Genomic DNA, 14,539 nt, shown 5'->3' with positions numbered 1-14,539 from the left:
TCGTGCTCAGGTGAATCATGGGCTATGATTATCTTTTTATTGATCAGTTGAACTCTGAAACCGAGAAATACCTCTAGACATATAAGGATGACAACTCTTACCTTATGTTCATGAGCAAGCATCAAACGACAAAGGAATTAGGAAATGCACACTTGTCCCTAAGGACAAGTGGGAGACTGAAGGAAATAATGCCCTTGGTCCAAGTATGCATTCAATGATAAACTAATAAATGCGGTTCAGTATTAATTAATTATACAAGTTAATAATTCAGTGAGATCAAGTGAACTATATGCCTAGCTAGAGGCCGCTTCAGTTCAAGTGGAATTAATAATATTAATCCACAACTTACTCTTGACTGAACCTGTAGGGTCACACAAATAGTACGTGAACGGATCAAGTATTTAAGTGAATTAAATACTCCATTTATGGATATTCGGAATCGACGGTTCTCGGTTCCAGTGGGAGCTGAAATCGTCAAAAGGCAAATTATGAATACTCCGAAAACGATGATATTGCCGGAAACGGAAATATGGATCGTATCGGAAATATAAATATTATCCAAGTCGTAGATGTTGCCGGAAAAGGAAACATGGTACGTATCGGAAAATATTATCGGAAATGGAAATATTGTCGGAATCGAAAATATTGCCGGAAATGGAAATATTGTCGGAATCAGAAATATTATCGGAAAATAATTCCGGAATCGGAAATATTAAATATTTGTTCGAAACGGAAATTAATTTCGGAATCGGAAATATTAAATATTGTTCGAATCGGAAATGAATTCCGAAATCGAAAAATTAATCGGAAGCGCGTCGTACGAAATAAACATCGGACGAGCTTGCTAGACGCAAGGCTCAGCACGAAGCCAGGCCTGCGCCTAGCGAGGCCCGTGCACAGCAAGGCGAGCCAGCAGCCCGCTAAGGCACGCAAGGCCCAGCCAAGCAGCACGCAAGGCCAGGCCCAGCGAGCAAGGCAAGCGCCCAAGCATGGGATGCGAGCCAGCGCTGCTGGGCCGAGCTCCGCGCGCGCGCGCCCAGAGCCCTTCGTGGGTTGTGCGTGTGTGTGCGTTGAGTTCGTGCATGCTCGAATCCTTAAGCGTTTAGGATTAGTTCGATTAAAGATTATTTTCCTAAAACTACTAGAATTAGTTGTTTAGTTAAACACTAAATTAATAGATTTAATTAGTATCTAATTCTAATAAGATTAGACAAATTGAATCCTAGTAGGTTTCTAGTTCCGATAATCCTACCCTATAAATAGGTGATGGCAATCACAATTTATAACACATCAATTCAAGTATTCATAAAGTTTTAAGTTAAAAACTAAAGTTAATAATTTGCCACAAAATTATAAACGAATAAACATAATACCTTAGGCTAAATTCTAGTTAATTGAATCTAAGGCGGATCCGAACATGTTGTGGACTATCTAAGGAGGCACTACACTTGGAGTCCTAAACTTGTTCTTGTTCGGTTCGGGAGCAGCTAGGGAGGGCACGCTACAAATGTATGCATCCTAAATTATGCTAATTGTTATGTGGCAATTAATTTGGATTCCTGGCTTTATGGTTTTTCCGCATGAAATATATATGCTTTATATTTGTCATAACCTAAAAATTGAGAAGGATTTTTTCAAAATTACCACCTTATAAAGTCCATTTTTTCATACTTATAAAATTTTAATTTTAATTACCACCTTATAAAATCACAAACCTTTAAAGTTACCACATGTTAATGGATTCTGTCAATTATTTCGTTAACAGATGGTAACTTTGAAGGTTTATTTATGTTTTTCCTCCAAAATTTTCACTTTTTGGTTTAAAATTACCAGTTTATAAAATCACAAACCTTCAAAATTACCACCTGTAACGGAAAAATTGACAAAATCCGTTAACAGGTGGTAATGTTGAAGGTTTGTGATTTTATAAGTTGGTAATTTTAAATTAAAATTTTATAAGGTGGTAATTTTAAATTAAAATTTTATAAGGTGGTAAGTTTGAAAATGTGGATTTTATACGGTGGTAATTTTGAAATTTTTCTATTGAGAAAATCAATATTTATTTGAACTACAAAGTGACTGGTACTTTTAGGAGTTTAGAATTAAGGTTAAATTATAAGTTGGAAAAAAAAGAAAAAAAAATGTACTACGTATATGATCGTTTAGGATATTCAGGTGCCTGCTGCTTTTAGAATTAAATGATTTATGTAATTGTACCCGCTATCCAAATTTTACGTAAAGCAAGAACGACATATGTGACCTGTCCGATAACCATATCGGTTAGAATACCCTATGTTTTAGGCCGGATATTTGATCGAAATTTGGGTTTTTAGGTAATTTTCTTAAACCCATTTTTTAACACTTTCTTTACATAAAATGAAATAAAGTAAATAAATTCTTTAGTAGGTATTAACGTATAGTAACACATAATTTATTAATTTTTACTATTGTAGTCATTTTGTAAAGTTATTAAGTAGGCTAATTGTATTATAATTTTTTTATTAACATATTACGTAAATTTTAGAAAATCAGTAATAACACAACAATTATTCTCATCATATATTTTTAAATCTGTGTTAGCACTTGTATATTATTTTATACCCTCGCCATAATACTTGAAATCAAAATATTATTTTGTTACATATATTCTCTGCATATTATTAAATATTTTTTGTCATCCCTGATGTGTCTTTCAATACGAACTACTCCCTCCGTATTTAATTAAAAGATACACTTTGACCGACGTATAGTTTTAGTAGAGTGAGTTGATTTTATTAAAATAAGATGATAGTGGGGTAGTGGGTGAATTATTTGTTATAGTAAAAAGATGATGTGAGTAAGTGTGCCGACCACAAAAAGGAGAGAAATATTAATATAATTGGGGACAATAGCCAAAAAATTAAAGTGTATCTTTTAATTAAATACGGAGGGAGTACGAATTACTCTATATAGTTATAGTATATAGATTGATTTAGTATAAAGATATTGTTATGGTCATAGTTATGCGGAATAGTACTGTACAAGGTTATAGTATATAGTATATAGATCGAATTTATTCTTTCATATATAGGATGCAATTATATTTTGTTGTCGATTATTCTTTAAGATATGCGTCGTTTTTGTTATTGTTCAAATGTAACAAATTTTAATAATGTGATTATTATGTTAACAATGTGTCAGATGCAATAGTTATTTTTTATTTTTATGCTAATGAGGATAATAAATCAAAAGAGAATATTAAGGTTCATTATTTGATTCTTCTAATATTGAAAATATCTATGAAAATATCTAATATTTAATAAATAATTTTATTCTTCTATTATTAAGGCTTACTAATGTTAAGTTATTTTGAAACTACTAATGTTAAGTTTTGTATATGTGTAATCAATGTAATATTTTTTCAATTGTAGCTAATTTCATCTACTTGGAGTATTAGACTGCTTAAAAAGCCAAATTTCAAAAGATATATGACCAATGTTGGAGTAACATTGGAGAAAGAGCAGGCCCCAATAACCAGTCAACGAAACAGAGGATTGTAACCAGTGAACATTAGGAAATTGATGTTGAGAAACCGTTCAATGCCATTGCCTCGAAGGGCTTGAAATAAATTTACTTGAGAGTATGTTCGTTGTTTCAAATGACTATAACTTCACTGTTAACACTGAAAATGGAGTTTGTGTTGCCATCATATTAAGAGCTTACCATGGATGATCCCCGACGATATTGAATTATTATACTAAAATGAAAATTAAGGAAATTAAAATAAAATAAAATCGAGTTAAACTTAGCACTAAATTATTTTATTGCAAAGTAATTTCGATAAAGATATTTAATTTTTTTGAAAAAATATTGTATTATGATCATGTACCCATTGATTTTACGCAACAATACCCTGATGGGAAAAAACATAGCACCGTTTAAATTGAAAAAGTTTGCATAAAGAGGATAAAGTATTTATAAGTTTACAAACCAACACATTTAGGAATTAAGGCATGCCAATTCTTCTTCTTTAAAAGCTCATCGCAAGATGCTATTATTGGTGAGACTAAACACTGTTTTGGATATAAGATTTACAGCTTCACGAATAGAAGGAATGATGATTCTTTACCTAAGATATCCTTCTATGACGTCTTTGCACAACTCTTTCCATAACTCTTCGAATGTTTCGAGTGCTTGAACAATGTTGTTCCGGTATGATTTGGGAACGGTTGGAGATGTCTTGCTGGTTGAGTGCTATTGTTATCCTGTTGATATCCTGCGCAGATAACAAAGATGAACTAGCCTCGAGGGTGATTCGAGGATCCCCCCTCCGATGCTAAAGTCAGATATGATGAGTGATAAGTATTTTGGTTTTAGTGGAAATGATTATGTTTGCGTACCTTTTGTCATAAATGAAGCCCATATATATAGGTGCGGGTCGGGCGTACGGACAAATGGGTCCTACCCGATTGATAGCGACCCGTTGACCTCTTGGTTTGGTCACGTGCCTCCCCCCTACCGGTTTGTAAGAGATGCTGGTAGGGAATAATAACTGCCGTTAAGGATTAATAATAACTGGTCACGTGCCTCCTTAACAGTTTGGCGATGCTACCAGCCAGCTGGTAGCATACCCGTACAACTAGCCCCCTCAGAGTGAGCATATCTGTCTTGACTGATGTGCTTGCTCTGAAAATAGTGCTCTCCCTACAACTAGCCCCCTCAGACTGCGCGCTTTCCGCGAAATGCTGGTGTGTTTATGTGTTAAGTGCTGATTAGCTTTCTCGTAGTGAATACCACCTGTAATTTCGCTGAAACTAAGCAGATAGGGTGTCCTGCTCCCTCTTACCGATATGCTCCTTTGGGGATGCTTGGACGCTGACTAGTCCCTTTGAGATTTTGGATGCTGACTAGCCCCCTTGAGATTTTGGATGCTGACTAGCCCCCTTGAGATTTTGGATGCTGACTAGCCCCCTTGAGATTTTGGATTTTTTTAGGAAGTATTTTGAATTTGTACCGCTTAAATTTATTCCACGTGTGATGCATCTGCGTGCTATGCGACGCGTGTCGCTTTATCATTTTATTTCAATGGCTGAGATTTGCTCTGTCCTTTCAACTGCCTTTAACTGTCAAATCGCCCGTTTTCCTCGATTTTTGACTATTTAACTTTCTTTTCTTAAAACGTCAAAACACTTTCGCTCTTTTCTTCAAACTTTTCTCTCTCTTTCTCAAATCTTCTCCTTTGTTCCTGCGAGTTATTTTTTCGGCGCTGTTTCTGTTGCTGACTGCGGTGCTTGCGGAAGTGTTGTACCTCGGTTCTGGGCTGCTAAATTTCCGTTGTGCGAGAAGGTATAGTCTTTTTTGTTTTTGTTTCTTCCTTCGTATAGGTTTATATTTGGGTGTAATGTCGAGTGAGCGAGATAGTGATAATGTGTTGAGTGGGGCTGGGAATGACGATGCTGACCCTGCGTCTACCTCTGAGGATGTCAATTTTGAGGATGATGATAAGCCGTCTGCCTCTGACTATTTTGAGCCGTCTTACGAGGATGCTGCAAAGGAATTACAGGCTCACATGCGCAAACAGGTACGAGCCGACATTCGTCATGATTTGAATTTAGTAGATAATTGCGAAACAATCCCGGCAGTGGATGCTCCCTCTATTGCCCTTGAGTACGAACTTCGATCATGGACGCAATTTATGGACCCTGCCGGTAAAGGATATGGCGACTATGGCACTAATTTTGGCAATGTTGTTGTGTCTTTCAACCAGGATGCCGTCAGGGGTGCCCATCTAGAGGACGTGGCTGGTGGGAGCCGTCAGATGGATGAAGGGGAGGTTAGCAGTCGTGCTGACGATGTTGCGGGGTCCGATAACTCCGCCGGTAGCGGTGGGGGAGATGATGAGGATGCAGGGGATTCAATTTTGGAGTCTGATGATGATATTGGCCGGTTGTGGGATAATGGTGAAGACGTGACCTCTCTGTGTGAGCAAGTTTTGAGAGAAGGGGATCTGGATGTGGAACCAGATTCCGATACGGAGGAGATGAGCTACAGGGTTGAGAGTCCTCCTCCTGCTGGTAGTGCCGTTTACAAAGCTAAAATAATCAAATCTTTCCGTGATAGGGCTATCAAAGACGACCATCCGCGCTGGGCCAAAGAGTATTTGAAACTGCCCAAAGGGTACCGTCTCGTGATTCCTGCTGAGGGGAGTGTGATTTTGGATTGTCCTCCTGATCATATCGGCGTGTATGCCCATCATCTAGATTTCGGCCTCCGATTTCCTCTTCATCCTTTTATAGAGAAGGTATTCCGGGCTTGGAATGTATGTTTGGCGCAGGTAACGCCTCAGGTAGTGAGGAATGTTGTGGCTTTTACCTGGCTGCTATCTTTTAAACAATGGCCCCAAACCATTAACCTGTTTAGGCGGCTGATTTGGTTGAAAAAGTACAAGAAGAAGTCTGGATGGTGGTCTTTTTACACCAAGGCAAGCAAAATGACAGTCAACCCCAAGCTGTCTAGCTGTAAAGATTGGGAAAAGAAGTTCTACTGGTTGAGAGTGCCTTCTGATTTCCCCATTCGGACTCGCTTTCATCTCCCCCGTCCTCATATGAACCATTACCCCATTCGGGAGTTGGGTTTCAGGGAGAAAAGGGCCCACCAGTTTGTGTCCTGTTTGCATGTTGACACCGGTTTGCAGAAGTCTGTGACCGTTCCTAAGTACTGGTTGCCTCCTGCTAAGTATATTTTGGGAAATGGGCCGCTGTCTGCAGTTGGCTTGTGCCACACCCATACTCTTGGTATGGTCGTGGGGCTGATAGCTATATCCCCCTCTTATGTTGTTTAAGTATGCTTTTCTTGTTTTGTACGCATTGTTGTTTGTCTGTGTTTAAATCTTTTGTTTGTTTTTTCTTACCAGGTCTGCATACTCTCAACTTTGCTATTCTCGGTTTGGGCAAAGACGGTCGTCCTACTACCAACAACCCTCCCAATCCGAAAGGTGTGTTTTCTACTCTGTCGACCTACGCAACCCAAGCCAACAAAAAGCGTGGTTCGACTCGGGAGGAGGTTGCGAGTGAGTCTCCTGCTAAGAAGACAAAAAGATTAAGCTCCATACCAGCTCCCAAACCACTTTCCATCCGTGCACCCACTGGAGTTGTTTTCAAAACGACTCATACTGCTCCCGACAACCCTGCTCCAAAACCTGTCTTCAAGACCGTCCATACTGCTCCTGACATGGCTGGTGGTTTTAAAAGTTTGGATTGCGGTCGTGGTGCTGCACTTACTGGCAGGCGTCCTCGCGATCGTAACCAACCCTTCACTCGGGTGAATCGGTCTCGAGTGGACGGTACTACACAGCCTGCCCCTGATAAGTCTCAGCAGAAGTCTCCTGTGAAGGGTATTGAATCAGCTGCCGATGCGAACGTCGCAGGCCAAGGGGGTGATGCTGTTGAGAATGTTGAGCCGATAGCCCAACCAGACTTGATGGTTGTGGATCTTATGACTCCAACCCGCCAGAATCAGGAGCAAGAGGTTAATGATACTGATGTTGCTGGTATGGGCCAGAAGACTCCTCCTCTCATGCCTCCTACTCTTCATACCTCTTCTGGGTATGTTCGCCCTAGCCAGAGCGCTGGTACCAGCTCTGGTCTGAACATGGGTGTCTTCGTCCGTCCTGGAGAGTGGATTGAGAAGACTCCGATTTGCTTAACTCCCAGGAAGATGAAGTACTTTGAGGTTCCTCCTGGTGAGCCTGACGAATCCTGGAACCCTAAAATTGATCTTCTTCGTGGTGAGTCGATACTCACCGATGACTGCAAAGGAGGTGGTTGCATGGGTTGGAGGGCTTTGAAGGATCTGGCTACTCCTCGCGACAATCCTGCTGCTGAGATTGACGCGCCGGCTGCCCAATATATGAATGACTTGCTCAAGGTATGAAGTCGGTGCTACTTTTATGGTATGCTTTTTGTATATATATATATATATTTGCTCAAGGTATGCATTCGGTGTTGTTTTTGACGAATTGTCTTTTGTAGGCCTGCAACTCTGCAGTGGAGCTTGTGAAGCTGTACCTCTGCTAACAGGAGCAGAATGAAGACCTTCAGAAAAGGCAGGCTGAGCTGGAGAAGCAGGTGAATGACGCCAGGCAAGATCTGGACCAAAAAACTTCTGAGCTGAAAAGGGTGAAGCAACGCAACCAAGAGTTGGAGAATGTTGCGAACAAACTGGAGGCAGAGGAGACCAAAAACAAAGAGCTGTCTGAGAAGTTGCTGGAGGCGGATGAGAAGGCCAAAGCTGCTTACAAGACCGGTGCTCGGGATGGTGCCTTGCGATTTTCTCGGTCCCAGACCTATAGTAAGCGTATCACGGATAGTCATAACGGTGGCTGGTTTGCTGCCCACCGTTGTGGCGTTCATGGTATTGGCCTTACCAAGGAGGACTGTGAGGATATTGAGTATGCTTTCCTGGTGGAGGAAAAGCACAGGGTACCAACCGGTTGGGAGTCACAGATCATTCCGGAGGAGATCATTCAGAATGCTGATCCCTTGACTCTCCCTCCCATTGAGCTGAAGGAAGAAGACTACCTGGATCCTGCCCTGCTGTCTTCCAGTACCAACCAGACGGATCATCAACAAGTTTGAAGGTGCGGGCAGTCATCACCGGTATCATCCTGTGGTTCATCTGGCGTTGCTGCTTTTAAAGATTAGTTAATTTTTTAGACGCACTTTTGGTATCAGCTGTTTGTGGCACTTTTTGCCCCGGGATATTTTATGTTTTGTTTTTGTAAACTTTACCTTGTGCCATTTTTGATCAGCTAACAAATGTCAGTTTTGGTGTTGGCTGTCGAATTTGCTTTATTCAGATGGTGTTGCTCTTATGCTTATGATATTGTGTTGTTTGTTTTATTTTTCTATTTTATGCTTGCCCTTATTTATGCAATTGTGCTGTTTGAATCTGGTACTTTACCCCGAGTCAGCAAGCTGATAGTAGCCTTGCTGACCTACTTTAAGGGTTTGATTCGTATCACCCCGAGTCAGCAAGCTGATAGTAGCCTTGCTGACCTACTTTAAGGGTTTGAATCACGATTTTTGATTATACATTACCCCGAGTCAGCAAGCTGATAGTAGCCTTGCTGACCTACTTTAAGGGTTTGATTCGTATCACCCCGAGTCAGCAAGCTGATAGTAGCCTTGCTGACCTACTTTAAGGGTTTGAATCACGATTTTTGATTATACATTACCCCGAGCCAGCAAGCTGATAGTAGCCTTGCTGACCTACTTTAAGGGTTTGATTCGTATCACCCCGAGTCAGCAAGCTGATAGTAGCCTTGCTGACCTACTTTAAGGGTTTGAATCACGATTTTTTGATTATACATTACCCCGAGTCAGCAAGCTGATAGTAGCCTTGCTGACCTACTTTAAGGGTTTGATTCGTATCACCCCGAGTCAGCAAGCTGATAGTAGCCTTGCTGACCTACTTTAAGGGTTTGAATCACGATTTTTGATTATACATTACCCCGAGTCAGCAAGCTGATAGTAGCCTTGCTGACCTACTTTAAGGGTTTGATTCTTCTGCTTTGAATTCCTCGACTTTCTTTCATTTCATGGACCATAACAGGCCTGGCTCAATCGGCCTTTTTGGGTTAGTGACTACACATAAAACTTTCTAAGGACGCTGGCGTTCCATGAATTTTTTAGTGCTGTTCCCCCCATATCCATCAGCCTAAAAGCTCCTGGTACGATTTCTTCCCATATCTGATAAGGCCCCTCCCAGTTTGGGGTTAACTTCCCTTGGACCTTTGCCTTGCCTGTAGCTGCAGTTCTGCGGAGCACCAGGTCTCCTACTTCAAGTTGTCTGTGTTTTACTCTTTTGTTGTAGGCATTGCTTATGCGCTGCTTGTAAGCCGCCGATCTGATTTTTGCTCTGAGTCTGATCTCTGGTAGAAGATCCAGCTCCTGCTTTAACAGTTTACCGTTCTTGTTTTCTTCATAATGCTGGATCCTGAATGTAGGTAACCCTACTTCTGCTGGTATCACTGCTTCTGATCCGAAACATAGACGGAATGGGCTCTCTCCCGTTGCTTCCTTAACGGTGGTTCTATTTCCCCAAAGTATCTCTGGAACAATATCGGCCCAACCAGCCTTATAGTCGTCTAGCTTCTTTCTCATTGCTGCCAGTATCTGTTTGTTGGCAGCTTCTGCCTGTCCATTGCTTTGGGGATGACAAACAGAAGAGTAGGCAAACTTGACTTTGTACGTACTCAAAAAACTTTGAACTGGTGAGCAATCAAACTGTACTCCATGGTCCATCACGATTGCCATTGGTAATCCGAACCTGGTGATTATACCTTTCCATATGAACTTTTTGACCTGATTTGCAGTTATCTTTGCCAACGGCTCTGCTTCTATCCATTTGGTGAAATAATCGACTGCCACTATCAGATATTTTCTTCCACCGGATGCCGTTGTGAATGGTCCCAGAATGTCCATTCCCCACTGGGCAAACGGTATTGGATTTAGGATTGGCATGAGATCGTTTGCAGGACGATTAATGACTGCTGAAAAAACTTGACATTTTTTGTTAGGTTATGATACATATGACATTTACATAGATCATGCGGAAACAACCATTAACCCAGGAAACATATTATTTACACATAATCATATAGCATAATTAGATGCATACTCTTTGTTGCGTGCCTTCCCTAGCTGCGCCCGAACCGAACAAGAACAAGTCTTTTAGGACTCCAAGTGTCGTCCCTCCGTAGAAAGTCCACAGCACGTCCGGATCCGCCTTAAGATTGACCAACTAGAATCGCCCTTAAGGTACTCAGAAAATTCGGCACTTTTGGGGCAAGATGGGTGTTTGAATTTTCTCTCAAAAAACTCACTTTTGAATACTTTGAAACTTGTGTATAAATTATGACCCCTAGGCCTTTATTTATAGAGTTATGGAAAAGGAATCGTAATCCTAGTAGGATGCGAATTAATTGGAATTAGAATTCTACATGAATTCTACTTAATCAATTTATCCAATAGGAATAGACATTTAATCATACACTGACTCTTGCAGATTCAGGAATCTCGCATGAGCTCAAACTCACACACACACGGCAGCCACAAGGGCTGCCCACGCATGCGAGCAGCAGCCCACGCAGCGCGGCCCACGCATGCGCGGCCTTGTGCGCGCTGGGCTGTGGCGTGCGTGCTTGCTGGGCGATGGCCTGGCTTCGTGCTGGGCCTTCGTCCGGCAGGCCTCGTCCGATGCTAATTCGTACGATACGCTTCCGATTAAATTTCCATTTCCGGAATCTATTTCTGATACGAACAATATTTAATATTTCCGATTCCGGAATTAATTTCCGTTTCGAACAAATATTTAATATTTCCGTTTTCGGAATTATTTTCCGATTCCGGCAATATTTCCGATTCTGACAATATTTCCGTTTCCGGCAATATTTCCGATTCTGGTAATATTTCCATTTCCAATAATATTTTCCGATACGTACCATGTTTCCGTTTCCGGCAACATCTACGACTTGGATAATATTCATATTTCCGATACGATCCATATTTCCGTTTCCGGCAATATTATCGTTTCCGGAGTATTCATTTCTTGCCTGTGACGATCTTAGCTCCCACTGAAACCAAGATCCGTCGGTTCCGAATATTCATAGATGGAGTATTTAATGCCATTAAATACTTGATCCGTTTACGTACTATTTGTGTGACCCTACGGGTTCAGTCAAGAGTAAGCTGTGGATTAATATCATTAATTCCACTTGAACTGAAGCGGCCTCTAGCTAGGCATTCAGCTCACTTGATCTCACTGAATTATTAACTTGTTAATTAATACTGAACCGCATTTATTAGACTTAACATAGAATGCATACTTGGACCAAGGGCATTATTTCCTTCAGTCTCCCACTTGTCCTTAGGGACAAGTGTGCATTTCCTAATTCCTTTGTCGCTCGATGCTTGCTCTTGAACATAAGGTAAGAGTTGTCATCCTTATTATGTCCAGAGGTGTTCCTCGGTTTCAGAGTTCAACTGATCAAATAAACAGATAATCATAGCCTATGATTCATCCGAGCACGGCCATGCATTTCACAGTTTCTAGCTCTCCGAGTGGCCTTGTACAACTTTTAAGCATCTCATCCCGATTTATGGGAGGACAATCCCAATCTTGCGATCTTGAGATTAGACTTCGTTTGATAGGTGATTACCTGAGCGTTGCCTTTATAGCCTCCTTTTACGGTGCGACGGTTGGTCAACGTCAAAGCAACCAGTTCTCAAACAAGTAATCTCAAATCACTCAGGTATTGAGGATTTAGTGTCTAATAATTTAATGAAATTTACTTATGACAGACTTTCATCTCTTACAGTAAAGTTTCATAGGTCTTGTCCGATACTAGTCTTCCCAAAGTAAGTATCTATGCAAATGATTATGACATTGCCATGTCCACATAGTTCAAGAAACAGAACTACTAGTCATCTTGCATTCTAATCGTCTAACGTTTTCTATGCGTCCAATTTTATAGAAAACTCCGATTAGGGACCATTTTCAACCTTTGACATTCAAGTTCACTTGATAGACATTTCTTAGTCACAGGACTGGTCCTGACAGTCTATCTTGAATATATCGTCAAATTTGAAGGGACTCATCATTTAATAAACCACAAATTAAATGGAAAAATGAATTCCTTTCATTTATTGTGAATGATTAACCAATAATGTTTTACAAAGATTTAAACTCTAAAACTTTAAAACATTAAACAGAGACATCAAAGCCATTCTCCAATATGCTTGATTCCCATAGCTGCAGTGTGCGAGTTGTGCTTCGCTTGCGGCAGAGGTTTAGTTAATGGATCTGATATGTTGTCATCAGTTCCAATTTTGCTTATCTCGACTTCTTTTCTTTCAACGAACTCTCGTAGAAGGTGAAATCTACGAAGTACATGCTTGACTCTCTGGTGGTGTCTAGGCTCTTTTGCCTGTGCAATAGCTCCGTTATTATCACAATACAGGGCTATTGGTCCTTTAATGGAGGGGACTACACCAAGTTCTCCTATGAACTTCCTTAGCCATATAGCTTCCTTTGCTGCTTCATGTGCAGCAATGTACTCCGCTTCAGTTGTAGAATCCGCAATGGTGCTTTGCTTAGCACTTTTCCAGCTTACTGCTCCTCCGTTGAGGCAGAAGACAAACCCAGACTGTGATCTGAAATCATCTTTGTCGGTTTGGAAACTTGCGTCCGTATAGCCTTTAACAATTAATTCATCATCTCCACCATAGACCAGGAAGTCATCTTTGTGCCTTTTCAGGTACTTCAGAATGTTCTTGGCAGCAGTCCAATGCGCCTCTCCTGGGTCTGACTGGTATCTGCTCGTAGCACTGAGTGCATACGCAACATCCGGGCGTGTACATATCATAGCATACATTATTGAACCAATCAATGATGCATATGGAATCCCATTCATTCGTCTACGCTCATCAAGTGTTTTTGGGCACTGAGTCTTGCTTAGAGTCATTCCATGAGACATGGGTAGGTAGCCTCGCTTGGAGTCCGCCATCTTGAACCTATCAAGCACCTTATTGATATAAGTGCTTTGACTAAGTCCAATCATCCTTTTAGATCTATCTCTGTAAATCTTGATGCCCAATATGTACTGTGCTTCTCCTAGATCCTTCATCGAAAAACATTTCCCAAGCCAAATCTTGACAGAGTTCAACATAGGAATGTCATTTCCGATAAGCAATATGTCGTCGACATATAATACTAGGAAAGCAATTTTGCTCCCACTGACCTTCTTGTATACACAAGATTCGTCCGCGTTCTTGATGAAACCAAAGTCACTGACTGCTTCATCAAAACGTATATTCCAGCTCCTGGATGCCTGCTTCAATCCGTAGATTGACTTCTTTAGCTTGCATACCTTTTTAGCATTCTTTGGATCCTCAAAACCTTCAGGCTGTGTCATAAACACAGTTTCTGTTAAAACGCCGTTTAAGAAAGCAGTTTTGACATCCATCTGCCATATTTCGTAATCGTAATATGCAGCGATTGCTAACATTATTCGAATAGACTTTAGCATTGCAACTGGTGAAAAGGTTTCATCGTAATCCACACCGTGGACTTGCCTGTAACCTTTTGCAACCAATCTAGCTTTGAAAACTTCAAGTTTCCCATCCTTGTCCTTTTTCAGTTTGAAAACCCATTTGCTTCCAATGGCTTGGTAGCCATCTGGCAAATCGACCAAATCCCATACTTGGTTTTCAGACATGGAGTCTAATTCAGATTGCATGGCTTCTTGCCATTGCTTGGAGCTAGGGCTCGTCATAGCTTGCTTGTAAGTCGCAGGTTCATCACTTTCAAGTAATAGAACGTCATAGCTCTCGTTCGTCAAAATACCTAAGTACCTTTCCGGTTGAGATCTATATCTTTGCGATCTACGCGGGGTAACATTTCTAGATTGACCATGATTCTCACCAGATTCTTCTAAAGGTCTCTGAGTTTCATCCTGAATGTCATCTTGAGCATTCTCTAGAGTTTGTTGTTCGACTCG

At 40.8% G+C, this 14,539-nt stretch overlaps 1 protein-coding gene across 1 annotated transcript; it reads left to right on the top strand.

Annotated features, from left to right (window-relative positions):
* The first annotated feature begins 5,974 nt into the window (after positions 1–5,974).
* LOC130469851 (uncharacterized) lies at positions 5,975–8,615 on the top strand. Its single transcript, XM_056839357.1, has 3 exons — positions 5,975–6,773; positions 6,893–7,905; positions 8,058–8,615. Exons 1-3 carry the CDS (start codon positions 6,020–6,022, stop codon positions 8,613–8,615), a joined length of 2,325 nt encoding a protein of 774 aa, XP_056695335.1. The 5' UTR covers positions 5,975–6,019.
* The last annotated feature ends 5,924 nt before the right edge of the window (positions 8,616–14,539 follow it).

This window comes from Spinacia oleracea, chromosome 3 (assembly GCF_020520425.1).
Source record: "Spinacia oleracea cultivar Varoflay chromosome 3, BTI_SOV_V1, whole genome shotgun sequence".
NCBI lineage: Eukaryota > Viridiplantae > Streptophyta > Magnoliopsida > Caryophyllales > Amaranthaceae > Spinacia > Spinacia oleracea.
The sequence above is the reverse complement of the archived record's forward strand: the minus strand, read 5'-3'. Positions and strand labels throughout refer to the sequence as shown.